Here is a 26,640-nt window from a genome sequence, read left to right on the forward strand (position 1 = left end):
TGTGCACAGATTAAAAAATGTATTAAAACCTGTTATAAGGATCACTGTGGATGCCATGTAAAGTAGTGTGTGTGTGTGTGTGTGTGTGTGTGTGTGTGTGTGTGTGTGTGTGTGTGACATGATCTCCCATGTTGTCACTGTTTGCCGCTCTCAGTACCAACAATTACTTCAGCTATTTTGTTTCATTTAGTGTTGACTGAATGCAGTACCATACACCAACTGCAACATATGATCAAAGTTATTACCACACTAAAATATTAGAGTTGTCTTGTGAAAATTTTGTTACATGCGACAGGAAACAGGGTAGTAATTTTAACACCAAAGAGTAAAGAATGACAGCACTGATGAAAACAGAACCATTTTTAATTGAATTGTACAATGCATATCTTGAAGTCCACAATAATAATAAAGTAGCTACAGTACTTTACGTCTCGAGCACTAACTGTCACCTCACAATTTTCTTCAGGACATAAAATAAATAAAAAATAATAATAAAAAAAGCCATTTAACATAGTAGGTAGTGAAAACAAAGTTTCTCTAATTGTACAATATCATCCATTCAAAAACATAGTTAACTGAAACACAATCTCTTCCAGTTCACACATTTTCACTCTAAAGTATCATAATCTTCACTCTCATCTTCTCGCTTTCGTTTTAAGCTTCCCCCACTTGTGTCACTATCCTCCAGTTTTAAGGTGCCAGTACCTGACGTTATTTGGACTTTTGGCTTGGTTACAGGTTTCTGGATGCTGGGTCCTGGGAAAAAAGATAATCAAACAATATTTTTATGTCTAAGTTAAAAAAATATTTTACATGGAACATCAATAAACGATTAGCACTGCTAAAATAATTTATGCAAATTCTGTAGAAAGGTTGACAGCAATTATATGAATTGGTGCATGGTGACAAATCATTAGATTTACACAGGAGGTGTGTTCATAAAATTTTGTTACCTTGAAAAGAAACAAAAAAAAAAAAAAAAAGAAGCATACCAGCAGACCTGGTAGAGACTGATATCAACAAGTCACGATACCACAGTATCATGCTAGAAAAGTTAAAGCAAAATAGAACAGGACACTAATAACATGCAGCATCAAACATTAATTCGTTTTTGGCAGCAGTGGAAGTCTTGAGCCGTGTCCCGACGGCAAAAGAAGAGAAATGAATCAGCCTGAGACAGCTAAAACATTTCAACTGTTGCCGAAAATGAATTAGTGTATGGTAATTCACTACATCATTTTGTTTTGGCTCCTCTAGCAAGATGCTACAGTACATCTGCAGGTGTAGCTTAACAAACACCAAAATTAATCATGGAATTCCACTAAGTCTGTTGGCAAGTTCATTGACATGATATCCGAGTAATTCAGCATCCACAGGAAAATTTCATTTCTATGGAAGACCTATAGCAGGCTGTGAATGTTACAGATCAGCGCATCTTCGATCTACTGCTTGCAGTCCACTCAATGAGTCACTCCATACAAGTAAGTTCAGGTTTGAGAGAGTTCCAGTGTGTTGAAGAGCTCAAAATACAGCTGTCAGTTTTGAAGTAAATGTGCCGATCATATCTGGTACCGGGCCTTGCACATTAAACTGACCTTGGAGCCCTCTGTATATACAGTTTAGTGAATTCTATAATTGTCGTATAGAAAGTTAAATATCTAGTGGTAAGTGGTGGAGTCTTCATGCCACAGTGTGCCCTTTTCTCAAATGATATCCTGAGAACTGTGGATGTAGGGAAACACACAGATTCCGCATTTCTAGATTTATGGAGTGTGTTTCACATGGTGCCACCCTGCAGATTGTTAACAGAGCTCCAGGCATATGGAATAGGTTCCCAAATATGTGATTGTCTCGAAGATTTCTTGAGTAAGAGAACACACTACGTTGTTATCAACTGCGAGGGTTTGTCCCAGGGAAGTGTGATATGACTACTTTTGTGCTCTATATACATAAATGGATCTGATGGACAGGGTGAGCAGCAACATGTGACTGACTGCTGATGAGATTGTAGTACACAGAAACATACCATTACTGAGTAGCTGCAGAAGCATAGATGGCTTGGATGGAATTTCCATTCGTTATGATGAGAGGAACCTGGGTCTAAATAAAGAAAAGTGTAAGCGAATGCAGATGACTAGGAAAAACATCCTGCACTGTTCAAATACATTATTAGTGCTGTGTTACTCGTCTCAGTCATGTCAATTAAATATTCAAATAATAGAGGGAAAGATTCCACGTGGGAAAAATATATCCAAAAACAATGATGATGTAACTTACCAAACGAAAGTTTTGGTATGTTGATACCAATGCTTTCATTTGGTAAGTTACATCATCTTTGTTTTTGGATACAATTAAATATTCAGGCATAGCAAATCAATATGAAATGAAACAAACACTTAGTAGTACGATACGCGAATGTTCATCTTTGATTTATTATGAGAATTTTATGAAATTGCAGCTCATCTATAATGGAGACTGCATAAGACCACTAGTGTGACCAATTTTTGAGTACTGCTCTAGTGTTTGGAATCGCCACGAGATTTGGATTAATGGAAGATACTGAATCAATTCTGAGGCTTCCTGTAGATTTGCTAGTGGTAGATTAGAGCAACAGACAAGTGTTACAGAGACGCTCTGTGAACTCAAATGCGATCTGATATACTTTTCCTGAAACACTGAGAAAAGTTAGAGAATCTGAATTTTCAGCTCACAGCAGAACAACTCTACCGTCTCCAACATACATTATGTGTAACGAATGTGAAGACAAGATAAAAGAAATTAGCACTCGTATGGAGGAATATAGACATTCATTTTTCCCTCATTACATTTTTGATAGTTGATAATGATCGCTTAGCTGAGCAGAAGGAGCTAGTGTTGTACTCTTTGAAGTGAGATGCCTGCTTCTTCAAGGATACTGTTGACTGGGCTTGTATGAAAGGCTCCAGTTGCTAGTTTTACGCTGTTATCGAATCCAGGTTCTAGTAAACCCAGTACAATGGAGCTGCTGAACCACAAGCAACACGTCCATAGCCAAGCTCGATAAAATTGGCATGCTCTAAAAGAGTCATAAAACCCCCAAAACCCATTCCCTGAGGAGCAAGTGGAGTAGGTTCAGTTTCTTCATGCAATTATCCTGGTGTTGTCATATGTTAGTTTACTGCAAATAATAATCCTAAAAAGCGAAGTTAGTCAGCTACTTCAAGTAGTTGGTTTCCTAAGTAAAGCTGTGGATGGGGAGGTACATACTAAAGTACAGACAAAAATACACAACATGCATTATGTTGGTGACACTACGTGTGCTTCTGGGCTCAATCTTGTATCCTCTGTGTGGCATTCTGAAGCTGCCATTACAAACTACATGGTGATGGAGATCTGTAATATGTACAGACATCATCGACAAGTAAAGGCAATAAGACTGTGGGGGGGGGGGGGGGCACAGTGAAGAGGGTAGCACTCAGCACCAATCCCTGTGGGACTCCATCTCCTGGACATATTGGGTACTAGGAATTGTGCCAAGTTGTACACGAAATATACCAAATGGTAAAAAGTGCTGTAGGAAAAAAAATCAGTAGGCAACCCCAAAGACCACACTTGTGCAATATTGACAAAATGTGATAGCATGCTGTAGAATCGAAATGCTTTTTGGATATCAAAGAATACAGCACACAGGTGTTGTCGGTGCGCAACTGCAGACTCTAGTCCCAGAAAGTGGTCAATGGTAAACTGAAATTGTCAGAGGATGCACTGTTATGGAGAAAGTAGTCATTTGGATTCTAAGCACTAGCATAGTTACCTAGATACCATTATAACAATTTACATTAAGTAACTGTCTGATGAACTGGTTTGTAATTATCCAAGTTGAGTATGTCTATTCCCAGCATCAGGTAGGGGCCACTCTGCTCTCCGTCAACTTGGAGAGAAAAATTCCCTCTCGCCACATTCAATTAAGATGCTCCACAACACAGTACTCTTTTAACTGCTGTTGGTCAGACATCGAAGCATTGGTTGAGTATTCTGTAGAATACCCGGGGACATCTCTCTATACGAGGGCTTTTGAGTTTCCATTCAGTAAAAAGAGCATTATAAGTTTTTAGGTGGTGGGAGTGAAACGACAAAGTGCTGCATTCTGCTACATGTCAGTAGTCTGTAAAGGTAGGACGGTAATTAAAGGATTGATATTTTTCTCAGCGATATGTACAGCAATCCAAAGACACAGTGATAACGTCTTTACTCTGTGAAATGCTAAACTGCTGTGGGTAGTCAAGGTGTACAAATCTGTCAAAGTTTAAACTAGACTCAAGTATGTACTCTCATAGAGGAGACATAGTGTTCACTTTACTTTCATCCTTTTTTCTGTTTTAATTAAAAATTGAACATGCACTGCAAGTCACTTAAATGCAATTAAGTTGGTCACAGAGTGATGGCATTTTAGTGCTCATCATCATTCACCAATGGCCCTGGTTATTTCATAGGACCACAAGGGTATGGATTTCTATTTGGGACAGTGTGTGGAAAATGGTATCACTTCTGCACTACCTTTGCTCACAGAAGTAGAATCCTACACCATATTTCTCCTCAGTGACTCAAACTTGCACTTTGGAGGTATATGCTGGCCAATTAGCTCTTCTAAGGGACCAACGTGGTAAAAACTCACTGATGTTTTGATTTGGTGAGGAAAGTACCATCAGAAAGTGATCACTATTTCACAGGTCTCTGCAAACATTCTAACAGCATAGCAGATGCCATAGGCAGCAATAAAGTGTGATTGTTCTCCTGTGTTTAATAGCCAGAGTTCAAATTCAGAGAAAAACAGTTGTCCTCTACGTTACTAGCACTGCTCCTCCACAAAGAATTGTCGGCAATAAAGTCCCCCATTAAACAAATAAAGGGTTGGGCTAGTTATACTATAAGGGTTGCTATTGCTCGATAAGATATTTCCCAATATGTGGATAGAGACAGTTATAGCTTTTAGTCTGGTGTTTAGTGGTAGCTGTTTGCTGTAGATGTTACAGTTTATTAGTGTGAATATGCTTCAAGACTCTCTCTCTCTCTCTCTCTCTCTCTCTCTCTCTCTCGACATGAGTATTGTAATAGGCTTGGTAATGTCTAACACTATAGAAAAGGTCTTCTAAGAAATTTTATTCCTGTACTGCAACACAGATGCAATTAGCTGGCATGCACAACTGTGCTACTTGGCCTTGCACCTCGTATGAGGTTGGTGGAAAATCCACGTACGAGGATTCTTCCTTATGTCAGGCAGGGATCCAATTTGGTCAGATATTTTTTTGGTTTGAGTTTTTGTTCTCTTTTCTTTCTTTTTGTTTCTGGTGAGTTAGAGTTTGTGTGAGATTTTGCTGTCTTTTTAGCTCTGGATTGGATTATGACCAGGCTTCTCTGCAATACAGTGCCCAATGCTCTTCGGTCCACTAGTTCGTGTGAGGTCACATCTCTGTTTCACGTTTGGAGGAGGATGCCTTGGATGGTGTCCTCTCCTATGTTGGGATCAGAGACATTCAAATTGTTTTCGGCTGCATCAGCATGGAGGCCTCAGCTGGTGCTATAGGTTTGGGGACCAAAGGAGTTAGCAGCCTCTCCTTCCGATAGGTGGTTGAATGATTTGCATGGATGTAGCTAGAAGGTGTATCAGGTATAAAACTGATCACAGTACCTGCAGAAGCTGTGATAACGTTGATGGAGGGAAGATGTTCATACTTCTTTCTGGTGTAATCAGTTTAGTGTTTTACATTCTTGGATCTTCCTTTCTTATTTGAGCATGAGGCAGGCCTAGAACATGGAGAACGCTGGTATGGACAATTAACACATGTTGTCATGTTTGGTTCCTGGGTAAAGCCCTTCCAATATATCCACATATAGGTTCAACACTGCAGCTAGAGGACAAGTGACCATAATGTAGGCTCTGAAAACATCTCATCTCATAGGTGGGGTAACACAAGGTTTAACATTGCATCTCTAAACTATTACTTTAATTTTCTTGGGTAATATATTGCCTTCAAAACCAAGGATAAAAGCACTTGGGTCGTTTCAATTGTCCTTCAGGTCTTTCTGGATTTGGAGAATGAAACTGACTCATCACTTTCCTAGGTTGGTTCACAATTTGTCGCTTTCTGAGGTATCGAGTCTTGGTGGAATGCAATACCTTCAGCCATACTGAAATTTTATGTGCAGTGACAATGTTTGTCACATTTCAAAAGTGCTTGTTGTTAACATAGCCATTGATGTTTTGATAAGCAGGGAACAATTTCTCATTTTTTCCAATCCAGCAAACTTGCGTAACTTATCCTCAATATGTTTGACGGCAGTCCAACAGCTCATTAAGCACAAGCTGCTGCATCTCATTAATGCACGAGCTGCTGCATCATCTCTGTCACAACAACCAGCCACATACATGGCACAACTTCCTTGCATCATGCCGTTCCAAGCTTTCAATGAACAACAACAGGAATGTAACCAGTGCTCATCAGGTCAACAATCACTGCGCTACACATCAAGCACAAGTTACTGTGAAACACTATCAGTGGGTCACTGAACTTCAGGGTTTGACACGGCAGTGTCTTTTCAATGTAGCTGTGAACAGCACTACAGTGATGCAATTACATACAATGTACCAGACAGTAGGATTTATTAATGAATTCCCATTATGATCCCTTTGAAACAAGTGCTATAAATTATTGAACGTCAGAACTCATGTGGTAATGCCATGGAAATTTTTGAGGTGGCTCTGATTTGCAGTGTGACACAAAGTAACAAACAGTTATGGCCTTGCAACCAACCACTGCGTGCAAACAGGCCACCTCACTGTGGACAGAGTAAACAAGTGTGTCTACTGGGAGATCATGACCCCAGTGCTTTTCCATGCATAAAAGACAAAACTGCCATTCAGGTAAATTACATGTACCAACCACTGGAATGTCCTGACTGTTATATGCAGTAAGTTGCGTGCAAGATTTTGTCAACTGTGATGAGCCCATCTGCTCATAAGTGGTACATTTAAGCAATGTAACCGAAGCACCATTGCTTGCTTTGCTTGTAGAAAGCCAGGTCATGTCCTGTGTGTGCTTGCAACAGAACAAGAACTTTACCCACATTTGCTCTCGTAAGTGTGGGCACCTTCTCGCTCAGTGAACATAGTTTTTTTCTAAACCGGCTACCGGTACTAGTAATGACCAACTTCGGAACATGCCTTCACCCAGCCCAAGTGCTGTGCAATGATAGTCAAACAAACTGTTTGTGAACTTAGTCATTGCCGGACACCATGTGCGACTTCAGTTGGACAGTGGTGCTTCGGTTACATTGCTTAAATGTGCCACTTATGAGCAGATGGGCTCATCACAGTTGACAAAATCTCGCACGCAACTTACTGCATATAACAGTCAGGACATTCTGGTGCTTGGTACATGTAATTTGCCTGCCAATTCCAGTTTCAAACCACAACGGTGACACATACAATTTTATGATCGCGAATGTTAATATAGTTTTGGGTTAGATTCTTTCAATTTGTTTGGTCTCTGTATTCACGACATTGTACTTCCTGTTTCTACTTTCAATTCAAAAGACAGTGTTACTAATTTGACTGAGGAGTTTCCCAATTTATTTTCTGAAGCTCTTGCCAGGGCAAATAATTTTGTGGCACATGTTACAATGAAAGACAATGTGCAACCTCAGTTTTATCGGCTGTGTCTCGACCCTCACGCACTTAGAGACAAAGTTGAAAATGAACTTAAAGAATGGCAAGACAATAGTGTTATTGCTCCTATCCAGGCTAGTCAATGGACTTTTCCCTTAGTCATCTTACCAAAGCCTTCTGGAAGACTTTGTGTTGACTTTCCATCCACTGTGAATTCACGAACAATTATGGATATTTATCCGTTGCCTTGCCCTGAGGAATTAATGGACAGACTTGGTGCAGGAAGCTATTTTTCAAAGATTGACTTACACAATGCATATTTGCAAATTCCACTATACAAGAAGTCTCAGGAAGTGTTCGTCATCAACACACATTTAGAGATGTTCAAATTTTTGCACTTACCTTTTGGCAGCACTTCCGCACCTGCCATATTCCAATGCTATTTAGAACAGTTTACTGCAAAAGTTCCATTTTGTTCAAATTACTTGGTTGATATTGTGTCAGGATGTACACCAGAGGAACATACAATAAACTTTGCGCGCTTTTTCAAGTGCTTTCAGCTGCCAGTCTGAAGTGTTGCCTGGACAAATGTGCCTTTTTTCAGACTGAAATTCAGTACTTAGGCCATGCTCTTAATTGCCAAGCTGCTCATCCCTTTCACTCACATTTGCTGGCCATCTGGAACCTCCCTGACCTGCAGAACATGAAATTGTGGGCAGTTTTTGGGAAGCTGACATTTTATATACGGTTATATCCAATGCAGCCCAGATCGCGGTTCAGTTGCATCCTCTGTGCCGAAAGCATGTGCCTTTTGTTTGGACCAAAGGGTGTCAGGATGCATTTCAGAAACTTAAAAATGCTTTGTCGAGTGGCAGATGCCTTGTTCGTTTTGATCCCGCGAAGCCTGTGGTTTTAGCAGTGGATGCTTCTTCGTATGGTATCATAGCTGTGCTCTCACACAGATTTGGATCACAGGACACGCCGAATGCTTTCACTTGCAAATTACTGACCAAGACTCAATGTAATTATTCCCACCTCGAGAAGGCACTCTGTATTATCTACGGCCTGATAAAAGTTTCACAATTATCTGTTTGATCAGAAGTTTTACCTAGTGATGGACCATAAGCCACTTCAGTCTTTTGTTTCATCCACCCAAACCTGTTCTGCTGTGCATGGCTCAGAAGCTGCCATGTTGGGCATTGTTACTATCACTGTATCAGTACAAAATCTTGTACCGGCTCACCCTTTCTTGTCTTCCTGTTTGTCCTGGTTCTGAATTCTATGCTACTGCTACATCTTGTTGTCAGATAGATGCGCAGGACACTGAACGTTTACAGACTTTTCCACTGCACTATAGGAAAATTACTCAGGCTACAGATGCATACTTGAACCTTTTGTTGCACTACATCTGTACAGCCAGGCCCTCGTTCAGTGAAAAACATTCAGAATTCTTTTGCGAGTCGATATTTTCCAGTGTTAAAGCGTCGACTGCACACCGACCAGCGCAGTGCTGCGAAACAGATCAAAAATGGGCTGACCTGCATGCCAATGGAAAGAGCGGGCAGGAAGACAGAGTTCCGTGCCTGCTGTCAATGCTGATTAAACCAGCCGCCTCGTCGCTGCTCAGCCACTTTGAGAGCATCAGTACTCAGTAATAGGAGGACAATACTTAGCCTGTGTTCTGCGAGTGGTTGTAGTAGTAGTAGTAGTAGTAGTAGTAGTAGTAGTGTATGTACGAGGCACAGGAAAGCACTTTATAATGAGAAGTTATGTTTCTTTTCTTTTTAGAAATAAAGTGCCCTATTAATCTGAAAGTGTTTCATTGTTTTGTACAGATATTTTGGATTCCTGCCACCAGCCACTCAAACTTCTCTCTTTCCTTGTTTGTGCCAGTGCTGACTCCCACAGTAAAGAGACAACACAATTGGACGAAATTTTTTAGGAGGCAAGATTCATTACAGACAAAACCACGAGCGCATTGACTTTAAACACATCTGTGTGTCTACCAAGTTGTTGGTAATAGAGGATATGTAGGTAAGTTGATGCTATCTAATGTGTCCCTCCCCAAACAATTCACACTACAGGAAAAATAGTAGTTAAACCCAAAATGAGATAAAAATTACTTTACCCAGAAAGTTTGATGAAAAATAAAGGGAAAAGATCTAAATGAAAGAATGAACAACCTAGATAAAGACCCAGGTCAAGAGCAAGGACTGCCATCATGAGTTTTGTAGTAAGAGAAGTAAGGATAGTCTGTAATGGGAGACTGCAGCACACTAAGGGAAGAAAATGGTCCAGTAATTGTGGTCTATACTTGCCACACACATACTCTTGAAAGAGTTGTGAGCTCCCTGAAGTGCTAGAGTGATGGCAATAGTCACTTAACGAATGCAAAACCACTTCAAGGAAACTAAAGAAGATATCTCTTTGTCAAATAAACATTTCTCGCCAGAACACTAAGGTATTTAGTGCTGGATAAACTACTGAACTTCTGAATGTTTTGGAACACAAACAGCATTTAGCTATTGGAGGAACTGTATTTGAAGAAAGAATACAAAAGTGGAGATTAACAACAGAGTTCTAACAGACCAATCTCCCTTGCTATCAAAACTTCCTGAGAAAGTAGCTTACAAAAGAGTGAAGAAGCATCTTTTTGATAATAACCTTGTAGCGATAGTTCACTTTCACTTTTGTAAAGAATTCACTACTGAGAAGGAAATATATGATCTCATGAACTCAATTCTAGAAAAATTACCCTGTTGGAGGAGGAGGATATTAGTGTTTAACGTCCCGTCGACAACGAGGTCATTAGAGACGGAGCGCAAGCTCGGGTTAGGGAAGGATGGGGAAGGAAATCGGCCGTGCCCTTTCAAAGGAACCATCCCGGCATTTGCCTGAAGCGATTTAGGGAAATCACGGAAAACCTAAATCAGGATGGCCGGAGACGGGATTGAACCGTCGTCCTCCCGAATGCGAGTCCAGTGTGCTAACCACTGCGCCACCTCGCTCGGTTTACCCTGTTGGCATTTTCTGCTATCTTACTAAGGTCTTTGGTCATAAGGGAAACTATAATTGTACACCATTAAAAGTCTTCCTCTTGCATGGATGGAGTCATATCATAATAACAAAAAACAGAAAGTCATATTAGCATATTATACGACAGGAATAAGAGATAATTCAGAGTGGGAAAACATTAAATACAGTGTGCTGCAAGGTAAGGTGCTCAGCTCACTTTTATTCTCAGTCTATATGCGTGATTCACCTGCAGCATTGGAGGACTCTTCAAAAACTGTAATGTTTGCTGATGACACAAAAAACCTATAAAGTGCCCAAACACAGCCAGGAGAATAGTGGGACAGCCTTTAACTTGTTCACAGGTAACAATTTAACCCTGTAATCTTACCTAAACTTTTACTATGCAATTCCAAACAAATAGAAATGATTTACAGGTATTAGAAGTAAAGATCAATGACCATACACTGGTCAGGGCTCCATGTGAGACACTCCTGAGCATCCAGATGGATAATAAACTGCTGTTGTACCAACAAGTGGCTAAGTTAGCCGAAAAGCTCAGTTCTGCCTGGTTTTCAATTAAAATCACTCTCGCCATATTGACATTTGTGAAGGATCGCTAGCACACTTTCAGTTTTGCCCTAGATCATAATATTCAGGGGAATTCCAGCTAATTAGAAAAAGGATTTATTCTACAAGGAACTCAACAATTCACAACCACAGTATTAGAAGTAGAAACAATTTCCAAATTGACCATATACCACTCTCTACAGCTCAAACTGGAGTTTCATATTCTGGTGCAAAAGTTTATAACAGATTATTTGTTTTTGTTTTCTTTTGTTTCAGAGTGCAAAAACAACTAGAGTCATACACACCCATGTCAAAACTGTAGAACACGAAGACAAAGGGAGGAGTTAAAAACGACTACATGTCGACGCCAATCGATGGAAGAGAAGATAGCCAAAAACAGGGATGTGGAGAAAGGTCTATAAAATACGCCCTAGAGAAACGGAGGTCCAGAAGTAAAATTAAAAAGCCTTCGCCATATTGCTACAATGGATAAAAAGTAAAATGCGGTTGACAGACCGCACATTGTTCGCTAAAATGGTCAAAAACTCAGATGGCAAACACAAACAGGAATGTAAGCTGTTAAAAAAAAGGGGCATTCCGTCAAGAAATGGCGGACACTCACAAGTTCAGTGCAATGTGCACAAAGTAGTAGGGAGGACCACCACTTAACAAATAGTGCACAATACAGAACCTAGTTAAAATGATTTCCTCGCAGCGAGAGGGCTGAGGGGAGGTTGTCCAGACTGTTGCGAGAGGCTTAACAACTCAGACCTTGTTCCCATGAAGGGAAGATCAGTGGTGATGCCAAAGTGACACCACCTGCTGACACATGGCAACACAGAGATCATCAGGGGAATGTGAGAACTAGGAGGCTTAGGTACAAGGAGTGCAGCCTTGGCAGCAGCATCAGCAGCCTCATTTCCTGTCAGACCAATGTGACCAGGAACCCACATAAACATCCATCAAGAGTGAACAAGTGACAGCTTTCCTAGATCCCTTAGACTAAGGGATGGATAGTGTACAGCACACACAAACTTTGAAGGGCAGTAAGAGAATCTGAGCAGATGACACAGTTGAAAAACCTGTGTCACTGGCTGAACTGCATGGTCTGATATAGAGTGAACAGCTCTGCTGCAAATACCGAGCATTTTTCTGGAAGCCGATACCAAAAAACTTCAATGCCATTGACAAAGGCACACCTGGCACCATGGTAATCCAAGAGCCATCAGTGTACACAAAGGTACTATCATGGAGTTCCATGCAAAGGTCGTGAGACTGATGGCGATAGAGCGAGACTGAAGTTATGTGCTTAGGAAGGCCAAAGTGAACATGGGCAGCCTCATGATGCCAAGATGGTGAAGGGTTCACACCCACCGGGAAAGTTGCAGGTAGTGTGAAGTTAAGCTGCTGGAGCAAGAGTCAAAAGTGAGCTTCAGGAGGCAACAGAGAAGAGGGGCGCATCCCTTGCTGGGGTCATCAAAGACGGAGGCATTGGATGGGTGGCCACACATGGCAGACAAACGGCATGCAAATCTGCTGAGGAGGAAGCCATGGCGGTAGGGCAGTGGTAGTTTGGCAGCCTCTGCATACAGACTCTCAACCACAGTAGTGTAAAAAGTGCCAGTGGCCAAACGGATGTCACAATGGTGGATAGTATTGAGACTACGTAAGATGGATGGATGTGCAAATCGATAAATGAAATACCCATAGTCTAGTTTTGAATGGACAAGGGACTGGTACAAACGGAGGGGGCTGGTTCAATCCGCACCTCAGGAAGTACCATTGAGGACACGTATGACATTGAGGGACCGCATACAGCAGGCTGCCAGGTAAGACACATGGAAGGACAAAGAAAGTTTCTCATCGAGTATGAGCCCCCAGGAATTTCGTAGTTTCAAGAGCAACAGGCCCAAGTTGTAAAGACAGTGGAAGAAACCACATGTGCTGCCAGAGATTTGAACAAATGGTTTTGTCAGTGGAAAAACGAAAGCTCTTGTCATTCATTTACTGTAATTACAAGGTAGAAAGAGACAGGTACACAATGTGCATAGATTTGAATAATGTGTCATTATGAGGAAAACAAATCCATTCCTACTGTGTTTATTAAAAGCGAAATTGTGGCTGAGTGTATATGTGTGTAAGCTGGATTAATGTTTGTAAAGAAATTGCAACTCACTTTTATTGTGAGTATTAAGAAGTAAGTAAACCTTGAGCACATAGTGTGCAGAGATTTAAATGATGGGTTGTAAAGAAATTTAGAGCTTTCATTTCAACTGAAATTATTAAGAGATTGAAAGACATCGGGCACATAATGAGCACCTAGTTGAATGACATGTTGTACTGTGGCTGTATTGGCATTCTTGTAGTAATGTCACAATGTATGTTCAAATTGCCCGAGTGGCATCCAAGTGAAAGACTAGCGTCAGGCCACTGAGTCACACAAAATTATTATGTTGTATCAGCGTTCTTGTAGTAATGTCACAACACGTTTGTTCAAACTGCCTGAGTGGTATCCAAGTGAAATGTATCAGGCTGTTGAGGCACATAAAATTATTATTACAGAATGATAATCTCATAACAGACTACTGTGGTGTAATAGTCAAACAGCAAGAAAACTTGGCATGTTAAATTCTATTACTTTGAGGAGTAAGTTATTAGATTCATTTATCCAGCACTGTGCTGTAATTGACTTGTTATAGAATTAAAAAGTAGCAATCATAAAAATCTATATTGCTCATTTAGGAAGGGGAATATGCAGTGTTCCAGATATCGATGGTAATTCTGATGTTCTTTCCACCTTAGCTACAATGGGTAATTATAAATTTTCATTTCAATGTATTTATAGTAGCCATCTTTCATAATATTCACTAAATGCTGTTTGCTTTCTATTATGTAAAGAGTTTAAAAGATCGTGAAATGTAGTATTATATTTCTCAGTTGATGCAGCACTTTGCAGTGCTGGTCATAGCAATGTTATAGCCAATGACTAACGGGTGTGAGAAGCTGGGATCTGCAGTGTCACAAATCTTGTTTTGCATTATTGCAATAATTAAAAATAACAAGAAATTAGAAGTTTTTTTTCTTTAGAGCCTCCAGCATAATATATGTCTGATAATGACATGATTATTAGATCAGATGCACCAAATAATGCTTATAATAGGCAATCTTTATTTACAACATACTGTTTTGGCATTATCGCCATTTTCAAGTCCATCTAAATTGATGTGACGTCCATATTACACTGTTAGAGGACTGTCTGATAAATGTTACTCTTTTAATAAGCTGGTAAATATTGTCAATATGTTGAAAATAAAATGTTAATTATGATGTGACAGTAGTTTGACAGTTCCACGCTTACTGTCAAACTACTGTCACATCATAATTAACATTTTATTTTCAACATACTGACATCATTTACCATCTTATTAAAACAGTGACAGTTATCAGACAGTCCACTAACCACGTAATATGGATGTCACATCAATCTAGACATACTTGAAAATGGCGATAAAGCCGAAACAGTCTGTTGTAAATAAAGATTACTTATTATAAACAGCTATTTGGTGCATCTACTCTAATAATCATGTCATTATCAGAAATCAAAACCTTTGTGACTGAGCTTGTAATTAGATAATGAAAATGTTAAATCTCCATTAAGTCTTGGTCCATTCACATTGATAACATCAGTATTGTATACAGTTAGAGAGGAATTTATTAATGTAATCCAAACAATGTAAAGTCCAGATTGGAATATCAACACTATTACAAAAAGGATAGATTACTACTTATTGTAAAGATGACACGCTGAGTTGCAGACAGGCACAACAAAAAGACTGTTTACACATTTAGCTTTCGGCCAAAGTCTTCTTCGAAAGGAAAACACACATTCCTGCACGCAAGTACACCTCAGGCACACAACTGCTCTCTCTGGCCACAGAAGACTTTCACCAAAAGATAAGTGTGTAATAGTCTTTTTTTGTGGCTGCCTGCAACTCAATGTGTCACCTTTATGGTCAGTAGCAATCTATCCTTATCAGAATATTGTTACTTTCTCAGTTCTATGCGATAGGATTTATTACAAATTGGCACTGTGGATTCAGCAGCCAGAGATTGCAGTCATGTTGGTGTTTGTGTTGGTGTTGGTGTGTGTGTGTGTGTGTGTGTGTGTGTGTGTGTGTGTGTGTGTTTTGTCTATTTCTGATTAAGGCCTTTTTGGCTGAAAGCTTATTTGCTGACAGTCTTTTTGTTGCACTGATCTGGGACTCGGCATCTGTGCTACATGGTGAGTAGCAACTATCCTTTTCATAATATTGTCATTATTTCATGCTGGATTTTGCATCATCTGAACTTCCATATTTATGAGAACAGAACTTCAAAGCTATGAGAGAGTTAGTTCTGGATGTGCGGTGTTTCGAGTTTCCAAGAAGTCCAGTGCTGATGAATTAATTAACACTGCAATAAGGATCAACACCAGTTTCAAGAGAAACACTGCACATTTGCCTGTAACTGATGAAAAACTGTTCTGTCAACATGCCAATAGTTTGTTCCACTGAAAGAAAATTCCCTTCTCATTTACTTACATGAGGCCTACTCCTCTTTATCTGTTGTACAATATGTTTTTCGTATTATTGTAATTATACTATCTACTGTGATGATCTAGATTTTCTTTCACAACAATTCTCTCACTGTAATCACTACAAGTTCAGGATGACAAGAATGTGTCTAAAAAAAAATGAATATCCACATCTGGTGTGGTTTGGGTTAATTTTGAATGTTTCACATTCTTCCCTTTGCTGCTTTTAACGAAACATTACAGTTCTGAATAGACAATAGTTTTAAGAAGTGGAATATATTTTTGTGAAGCCAATTTGAGTATTTCCTCTTTCCAAGAAGAAAGGTAGGCAATTGATTAGCTTCAACCCTCGCAATATTAATGCATTTTCAGTAATGATTACTACTGACAGAGGTGTGTGTGTGTGTGTGTGTGTGTGTGTGTGTGTGTGTGTGTTTTTTGTGTGGGGGGGGGGGGGGGCAGTATTTCATTACCACCATAAGAAAAATAAAAGAAATACAACTTTAATTAATTGTTACACAAGAACTTCATTCATCCATACCAGGTGGGACCTGATATAATCTGACTTACTGAAAATCCAGACAATCTGGAAATATTCCACTAACAAGGGAACCTCCCCATCGCACCCCCCTCAGATTTAGTTATAAGTTGGCACAGTGGATAGGCCTTGAAAAACTGAACACAGATCAATCGAGAAAACAGGAAGAAGTTGTGTGGAACTATGAAGAAATAAGCAAAATATACAAACTAAGTAGTCCATGTGCAAGATAGGCAACATCAAGGAGAGTGTGAGCCGAGGAGTGCTGTGGTCCCGTGGTTAGTGTGAGCAGCTGCAGAACGAGAGGTTCTTGGTTCAAGTCTTCCCTCGGGTGAAAATTTTACTTTATTCATTTTCGCAAAGTTATGATCTGTCCGTTCGTTCATTGACGTCTCTGCTCACTGTAATAAGTTTAGTGTCTGTGCTTTGCGACCGCACCGCAAAAGCTTTTGCGGTGCGGTCGCAAAGCACAGACACTAAACTTATTACAGTGAACAGAGACATCAATGAACGAACGGACAGATCATAACTTTGCGAAAATAAATAAAGTAAAATTTTCACTCGAGGGAAGACTTGAACCAAGGACCTCTAGTTCCGCAGCTGCTCACGCTAACCACAGGACCACGGCATTCCTTGGCTCGTATTGTCCTTGATGTTGCCTATGTTGCACATGGACTACTCAGTTTGTATATTTTGCTTATTTTTTCATAGTTCCACGCAACTTCTTCCTGTTTTCTCGATTGATCTGTGTTCAGTTTTTCAAGGCCTATTCACTGTGCCAACTTATAACTAAATCGGAGGGGGATGCGATGGGGAGGTCCCTTGTAAGCAATACAATATAGAATGCTATATTTATTATAGTTTGCTCCCATTTATTTACTGAAATATTGTGTAAGTTTCTTTTGTTTCAAACTTGTGAGACATTTCAGAGCTGTGTGGGCGTTTCACTAACATCACTTAGTCTGAAGTTGTTCCCAGCTGTGCCATTACCGCAGCAGGGAGCATTATTTCTTTTCCTCAAGTGCCACTTTCATCATCCACTTCACCATTAGTATAATAGTAATGGTAGCTGGAAGTGTGGTACCAGTGATCAAAAATTAGGTACGAGCTCTGTACACTAGCTTAAACTTGCCAGTGAATCCTGTGATGTCATCTTTGGGCTTGCTGTCTCTGTGTGCTCTGAACTCGTACTCATGAGTGTCTGGCACTGCCCATGTAGCTAAAAACTTGTCACTCAAATCTGTTGTTGGGTACAATTCAACTTGCCCCACATACAAAGGAGAGCAAGTACACAAGTTCACGAGTAAAACTGCAGATACATGACACTGCCTCTACATATGAAACTGTAGACATGACAATTATTACATACAAATACAATGACTGGCCATTTACCAATGAATATTTTTCTGTTTATACGGTACATACGTTTATATAGAAGTATATGTGTGCTTTATATGTATGTACACTGAGATGACAAAAGACATGGGATAGCAATTTGCACATATACAGTTGGTGGTAGTATCCTGTAAACAAGGTATAAAAGGGCAGTGCATTGGTACTCAAATGGTTTATATGAAAATGTTTCCAATGCGATTTTGGCCGCATGATGGGAACTGACAGACTGAACACATAATAGTAGTTGGAGCTAGGTGCATAGGACATTCTATTTCAGAAATAATTGGGGAATTCAATATTTTGAGATCCACAGTGTCAAAAGTGTGTTGGGAATATCAAATTTCAGGCATTATTTCTCACCATAGACAATGCAGTGGCTGACAGCCTTCACTTAACAACTGAGAGCAGTGGCATTTGCATAGGATTGTCAGTGTTAACAGACAAGCAACACTGTGTGAAATAACTGCAGAAATCAATCTAGGATGTATGACAAACATATTTGTTAGGACATTGCAGTGGAATTTGGCATTAATGGGCTGTGGCAGCAGATGACTGATGCAAGTGCCTTTGCTAATAGGACAACATTGCCTGCAGCACATCTCCTGGGTTCCTGACCATGTTGGTTGGACCCTAGACCACTGGAAAACTGTGGTCTGGTTAGATTAGTTGAGTTTTCAATTGGTAAGAGCTGATGACAGTACTCGAGTGTGGTGCAGACCCCACAAACCATGGACCAAAGTTTTTAACAAGACACTCTGTAACAGGTGATAGCTCCATAATGCTGTGGGGCTGTGTTTACATGGATCATTGACTGGAAATTGTTCTGTTCGGCTGCTTGGAGCCATAGACAACACTTAGTTGCTACAAATCTGTATGGTAGATGCACCAGTGTCTTCAATCAGCATTAATGCAATAAACAAAATTTGACACAACACATTGAATTCTAGGTTCCTTGTACAGTTATGTGAAGGAAATTACAAGATCTATGATTAATTACTTCTTTACAATTAAGTATGATGGCTGTCAAAAAGCCTTTTATTTGGCAAGATTTTTCTCATTTTGCATGACCGTTCTAGAGTATTTTGATGCTAAAGATCCAATTTTAAATGGAAATTTGAGCAGAAATCGGACATTATTTGTTTAACAGATATGTTCAATAAATTCAGTGAGGTTAAGTTGCAGTTACATAGAACGGTCATGCTAAATGAAAAAAATCTTGCCAAATAAAAGGCTTTTTGACAGCCATCATATTTAATTGTAAAGGAGTAATTGATCAAAGATCTTGTAATTTTCTTCACATAACTGTACGAGGAACCTAGAATTCAATGTGTTGTGTCAAATTTTGTTTATTGCATTAGTGCAGATTGAAGACACTGGTGCATCTACCATACAGATTTGTAGCAACTAAGTGTTGTCTATGGATGACATTGTATATTGCAAACAACCCAGTTACATTTTGTTTTAAATTGCATATATATCCATGATAACACCCTAACATAGCAAGTGCTCCGTCTGGTCCCACTGATATTATATTTGGTGAAGGGATTGCTTTTCCTGTGAAATAATCTTTCAAAGCATGACATAGGGAAGAACAACTGAAATGCTGAACTATGTTTTTGTAAATTTTGACTATAACCTCACTAATGCTGCATCTTAATGGGTTTTTACTGTTCTCGCGAAGAGCAGTTCTTCATGGGTTTCTTTGTCAATAATAATGCTTCATTACAAGGTAAAGTTCTTCCCAGAATTAAATTAATGAAGCAAAACAATAGATGGCACAAATTTTCCCAGTTTCTCAGTTTGTCACAGACAGACTGTCATGGCGATGACGTTTCTGCCTATGTTTGACTTTTAAATGTCCTTCACGCACACTCTGAAGCTGGGTTTGAGAATGTTTTGAATATGAAAATACTACAGTGGATTATCAATCCACATAGTGGTGTTCAAGAAACAGATGTTATGTTACAAGAAAAACTGATTAGAGTAAGCTCTAATGAAGAACTTAGGATATGGTTTAGAAGAGGGATATAAGCAATTCTGGGATCAGAGATCGAACTTGTTACTTGTCCTGTATTATAGACTACCATGAGATGGAAAAGATGTCAAACACAATCTTCATATTTTATGGAAAGGGGTTTCAACACTGTAATATCCTTGCAAAACATAAAGAAAATTGGAAATCACTAACCAAGGAGATTTAACTTTAAACCTAACTAAATTGAAGACTAATATTAAAAAATTGCTAATAAAGCACCACTCTTGTCCCTCCCACTAAAAGCATTCATGTATTATTTTCACCAGATTTACATTTTGCATCATTTAAAGTAATAAATGTATAGAATTTAACATGTTTTTTCAAGTTTTTCACTCCCAACTTCTACCTATAAAAGCAAGTAGCACTGCCTCAGCTGTCAAAAACACACTGAAAAAAGACAGCTAATTATTATTCAGCTATCGCACTAAGTCTGCCATCAAACATACATAAAACATGCACACATCCACAGCCTGTGCTCTCTGGATTATTCCCACTGACAACAGCTTTTCTGAACTGTACTTGTGAGAACTTTTCACGAATCTACCATTTGCACTCCAGCCCTGAAAATGCCTTCTATCCTATCAGCACACCTGCATTGTCCTTTTCCTTTCTTTGTCCACTTCTCTCTCCTCCCCTCTGCCCCTCCCTCTCGCACGCACGTACACCAGCAAAGCCTCCTGATGCTGCACCTGACAGCCCACTATCCTGTCTCCATCACACTCCTGCACACTACCACAGACAACAATAGGATTATCCTCCATCCCTGCCCTGATGCTGCACCTTCTCCTTCCTACCAGGTTTCTTCTGTATCACCACTACTCGTTCCAGTCAAGACTGTTGCTCACAGCAGATGAAGTCACACCCAGAGATGACAGTGTCCACGTTTGTATATTATGAATTTGTGAATGGCGTGCATTTTGTCTATATATGATGGTCTCAGCCCAACAGTTGACAATGGCTAGCTGGATTTTTTCAATGTCACTCAATGCCTCCTCTATGTGGCGATTAGTGTTCTATCCATATCATATTGTTGTTGGATTTTCTAGAAATGGTAGTAACACACTAATTTCCAAAAATTGCTAACACTGAGAAAAATATCAGCACAGTGGCTGAAGAAGACTTACCTTTGGACCATATTATTAATGTGAAATCCTGCTATAACATGTAGTCGGAAAACTTTACATGACACATACTCCACTGTGAAACATTATTACACACACTGAAACACTAAAATATGTTCTATGTTACTGACTCGAGTGCTGCAGTTATACAGTACCTGCAGAGAGTTTAATTACTGGTTTTGGAATTGTAATTGTCTGTGTTCTTGAAACTGTCGTCAATGGTCCTTGTCGTTTCACAATTGACATAGACTGTTGTCCTTGAGACTGTTGTTGCTGCTGTTGCAAGTGCTGCTGCAAGTGTTGTTGTTGTTGCTGCTGCTGTTGTTGTTGTTGTTGTTGCTGCTGCTGCTGCTTACTGCCAGATAGTTTAACATTCCCAGAGTTTGATAAACTTGTAATTGAGCCAGACATGTACGTGCCTGTGTTACCAGCCATATGGTGAACCATCTGTTGCTTGGGCTGTGGCTGGAACATAAAATTAACAAAGTTTATTATAGCTATTTAATAAAGAGGAAAATTGAAGCTGTCACACTTTTACCTGATATTCTCTCTTTGGATTGAAAACAAAATCACAAATCCAAGCTGATGCTGGTGTTTTAACTTTGGAAAAGAAGTTGCCTTTAATACTGCGATAACTCTTTATGCTCTTCAACTAAAGATAAAAATATTATATGAAATTGCCATCAAAGTCTTATTCGTGGATGTGGGATTCTAACAGTCTGTTGGCAGAAGAGTCAGCAAATAACTGTATTCTATTAATGTATATTATTTGTCTGGCTCAGATGCACAGACAAGCACGCATGTCCATTCATTACTGAATGATTACCCAAGCAGTTCTGAAATAATTACTGAAATAACATTTGTACAGTTTGCTTTATTCAAAACTGTTCAAACTTTGTGTCCTTAATATAAGTGTCTACTAAACACTACACTATACTATACTACACTACACTACACTACACTGATGATCCAAAATATTACGACCACCAGGGATCCGGCAGTTTACTGGTAGGTTTGTGGAGGTATTTGGCATTCGATGTCTGTGCACAGGTCACGTAATTTGTGTAATTTAATTTGCGTATATGGTAATGTCATCTGATAGCGGCCCAGACGGGTTCCACTGGACGTATGTCAGATGGATTTGGTCGCCGAGACATCAATATGAGTTGACTATAATGCTCCTAAAACTACTGTAGTACACTACTGGCTCTGAGACACACATCACCATCAGAGAAGACATCAATCATAAAGGGATGCAGGCAGTTCACAGCAGTCAGCACGTCTTCGATTACTACCACAGGGCCCACACAAGCTCAGGAGGATGCCTTCCATAGCATAATACTGCTCCCACCAGCCCATATCTCTGGAAACAAACATTTTGTTTTTCATCCTCCCGACTGTGGATTAGAAAAAACAGCGCGAAAACTACTGTGCCTTTCTTTTCTGCATTGTATGCAGAGGCTATGACAGTACCTAATTGCAGTCTTCCCATTCAACATCAACGTACATCACCTTATTAAAAACATTCCTTGAGGCCATTGACAGCAGACGTTCATTATTCTGTATATATTCTGTACGTTCATTATTCAGTTTTGACTGAAACAGTTAGCCATTATCATCATATGTGCTGCACCATGCCTCAAAATTATATTTACAACAAGCAATCTGACGATATCTGGAACTTCAGCAGTTAGTACAGCCTTGGTGGGCAAGGCAGTCAGGGTACACTATTTATCCATGAAGCCCTACATCAATTTGGGAAACCTCGTCAAGAGGTCAATTCCAAAGTATATACCATGAGGGTAACTGACAGACATGCTCCCATAGTTCGCATTCCCTATAGTGTCTTACATAATGTCTGACAGACCAGCAGAGATGACACATACAATACCTGCTTCTGAGTCTATCAAGGGTTTTCACATGTAACAGATGCCTGATTTGGAGGGTTGCGAAAATACTTCGGTATGGTTGGCCATAAGTGAGCTGCAATAATGAGCAACATTTTCCATCCTATTGGGTCGTTCTTGTAGTGGCAGCAGTTGGCAATTAAAATTCCTTTATGAATTGTCTGTAGTCAGACCATTTTCAGAGGAAGCCTCTCACGTATTATATATACAGAGTGGTTGCAAAATCTGTTACGGTTCTTACATTTTCTGGATCAGGATGGGCTCAATTTCCATTAACCAGGTGCCCCAAGATTTTTATTTTTTGGACAAAAAAGAGATACTTTCTCTGACTGAGTTTTTGACATGCATTTCAGCACAGTTGTCAAATAGCTTAAATTCTCTTCAATTGTCTGATAGAAAACAACAGTTCTATTCAGATACAAAAGCTACATCATCCATTTAAGTTGTCTAAGTAGGATGTCCATCATGCACTCAATGCTGCATTGTCACACAGACCAGACAGCATTACTCTGAACTGGTAGAGGCTCAAAAATGTAACAAGAGCAGTCTTCTTATAAACAGCCACACCAACCTTGGTTGTGAGGCTTGCAAGAAGTCTCATCCAAGTATCATCGTTGCCACATTCTGGTAAAATGACAAATTACAACGGCAGTGTTCTGTCCCTGATATTTGCTCTCACACAGAAGTTCCTGCTGACTGGACATATTTTTCATTTGGAACCCTCAGCACAATGATCCTTAATCTCAGAACATAATCTTCGTGGTGACTATAGCCATCTGTCACCACAGAAAATGATGACCCAGAATAGACTAGTATCAGTACAGGTCAGAGATCGCTAATGATATCAATGTGATTTTCCAACATCTTGCCACTTGCCATCAGTGGAGGATTTTCATTTGCTTTAGGCCCACAACTGCAGGTGGTCGCCTCGTTTAGTTTTCCTGACTTTGGAAGCTGGACAAGTGACTGGAACTTCTGTATTATGATGGTGAACACCTGCATGACTATAGCGCACTGAAGAGCAACCTAGATTAGGATATGGTGAGGAGCTGTGTCCGGCAGGGCGGCAGCACATAGAACTGCCCTGTATGGTGTCTTGCAGTACATTAGTCACTGAACATTCTTCTTCGTTCTTTACACTTGAGTATGACAGGCCCCGACAGCCACAATGGAAACATATTGGCCTGTTGTCATTCAATAACAAAATGTCCATTTTTCTGCACACTAAACCAACTGGCAATGGAGCCAGTTATATCTACGACAAGGAACTTAGATGTTGTCTTATGGCTGCAGAATAAATCTGGGGTTTCCAATTCTATTTCTAAATGAACTATTTGGCTTTCAGACATTGGTGTCAATGAATGTCCAAGCCCTTTGTGATTTAATGATGCTATCTCCTGCGGGCGGGGTTAAACATCCAATGCTGCTACATCTGGCTATCTAGGGTTGACATTAACAGATGTCATAAATCCTCATATCTCTTTTCTGATGATCTCTTAACCTAGCAATGCGAGGCCCATCAAGACTGCCATTGATACTACAATAGGACATCTATGAAACATAATTCAGGATTCTCTATTGTGACCCATTTCTTTGTGCCAGCAGCACTTGACGAAGTCCTCTGGTGTAGGAAGATCTTTCAAAAGAGGCACCTGATAGATGTTCTCTGCCACACCCTCCATTAAGTGTGAAACTTTGTTGGCTTCTGTCATATTTGGTTGGTTGGCTGATTTGGGGGAAGGGACCAAACAGTGAGGTCATAGGGCCCATCAGATTAGGGAAGGACGGGGCAGGAAGTCGGCTGCGCTCTTTCAAATGAAACATCCTGCCTGAAGTGATTTAGGGAAATCACGGAAAACCTAGGATGGCCAGACGTGAGTTTGAACCACTGTCCTCCCGAATGCGAGTCCAGTGTACTATCCACTGCGCCACCTTGCTCAGTATCATATTTGGATACAATGACTGACACATGCCAACACACTTCATTAATACAACTGTGTAGTCAGCCCTTGACATTGACCTTGGGTTCAGTTGTACTTTGGCTATACCAACCTGGTGCTGGATGTCACCAAATGTTTTGTTAATTTCTACCAGACATTTGGCCAGCTCTTGAGCTTTACCTCTATTCACAAACCACTGCTGGGCTGTACCAGCCATGTAAAAGCATATGCTGGCAAAAACCATTAATGTCATCCTATCACTTGGATTTAGTGAGAACAATGAATCTCTTTCAGCCACTGCGTTGGATCCTGGCCAGCTTCTTCCGAAAACACTTTCGATTGCTTGATTGTACCTGACTCACTGACACTGTTGTAACCATTGATACCTTGACAATTTGGATTGTAAGAGGAATGTACTACTTATATTCAGTCATGTGTCAGTGAGGGTGGCAGCTTTTACACAGTCTTATTGGAGCCATCGTTATCTCAATGACTAGATATGCCCAGCATCTTTATTAATGTATTGTACGTACTTGATTATAGATGAGGTTTTTTCCCAAATTTGTGAGTAGAAAACTACGGGGTCATCTTACATTTAAGCCAATGGCCATGCCGCTGTAATAACACCAGTTCCCGCCAGATCACCGAAGTTGAGTGCTGCCGGGCTTGGCTAGCACTTGGATGGGTCTCCGTCCGGTCTGCCTAGTGCTGTTGGCAAGCGGGATGCACTCCGCCCTTGTGAGGCCAGTTGAGGAGCTACTTGATTGAGGAGTAGTGGCTCCGGTCACGAAAATTGACAACGGCCGGGAGAACGGTGTGCTGACCACATGCCCCTCCATATCTGCATCCAATGACGCCTATAGCCTGAGGATGGAATGGCAGTTGGTCAGTACCATTTAGTTTTTCATCTTACATTTGCATATTCAACTATTGCTGCTGAGGTCAAATTTTCACGTTGTTTAATAGATTGATACAGGTGTCTTCTTACTGTAACAGATGACACTTTGGCTATTGAGATCATGGGCAGATTTATTTTGAAGAATGCAGGTTAGGTAGGGCAAATAATACATGCACTCTAACAAGTTCAAGATTTCCTGACAAGCTGAAGTGCTCAATACAGTACCAACCTCGCTCGAACAATTATGTGACATTTGACTCACGTGGCATAATGCAAGGGATATACGAGAAACTATGAACTACCCAGCAGAACAATCCAGAACAATCTATTGCTCTGCTTAAAATCTGACATTTTGTGAAACACAGGAAGACATAGAATTTAATGCTATTATGTTACAATTTTTGTTGTACTTGAAGAGGTTTGTGATAAAAGTTCTCATACCTGTATGGCTACCACATACAAACAATTATGGTACTTGTTAAGTAAAGTTAACATTGAAAGATGAAAATGCTGCCCTTCAAAAAACATTACTTTATTCTGAATGCAAGCCAATATTTTGTTTGATTATGAAATATTATTCTGTGCAGCCAATGAGAGAGCAGAGGGTAGACAATACATTAGGAAGCAAGAAACATTGTAACATTCTCATGTCAGTATAGAAGAGAAATCTGATACGTATTTGGAAAAAAGACTGCTGCATTCCCAGGTTCCACTGTAACCACAATCTCAGATATTGCAACATATTTGGAAGAAACAGCGAAATATATAACCAACTTTGATTCCACCAACTGTTGCGCACAGCGATTGTAAACTATAAGGAAGGAGAGGCACACAGCAATAAGTCGCAATCCCATTAGCTTTTATTATTCTTGCAAATCTAGATTTCAGCTATGAATATAGCCAAAATCCACATTTTTAAGAATAATAAAAGCTAATGGGATCGCGACTGACTGCTGTGTGCCTCTCCTTCATTAGTGAAATATTTGTGAGAATGAAGATATAAATT

The 26,640-nt window shown here is 39.9% G+C and overlaps 1 protein-coding gene across 1 annotated transcript in view; it reads right to left on the reverse strand.

Moving 5' to 3' along the window:
• Window positions 1-345: 345 nt before the first annotated feature.
• The window catches only part of LOC126456772 (transcription initiation factor TFIID subunit 9-like), a 103,624-nt gene continuing 77,329 nt past the window's right edge, over window positions 346-26,640 (reverse strand). The window contains exons 4-5 of the mRNA XM_050092541.1: window positions 21,045-21,354; window positions 346-756 (exon numbers count right to left, since the gene is read on the reverse strand). Of these exons, the coding sequence (XP_049948498.1) occupies window positions 608-756; window positions 21,045-21,354 (459 nt within the window). The 3' untranslated portion in view covers window positions 346-607. The remainder of the gene's footprint in view (window positions 757-21,044; window positions 21,355-26,640) is intronic.

Source organism: Schistocerca serialis, chromosome 2, assembly GCF_023864345.2.
Source record: "Schistocerca serialis cubense isolate TAMUIC-IGC-003099 chromosome 2, iqSchSeri2.2, whole genome shotgun sequence".
Taxonomy (NCBI): domain Eukaryota; kingdom Metazoa; phylum Arthropoda; class Insecta; order Orthoptera; family Acrididae; genus Schistocerca; species Schistocerca serialis.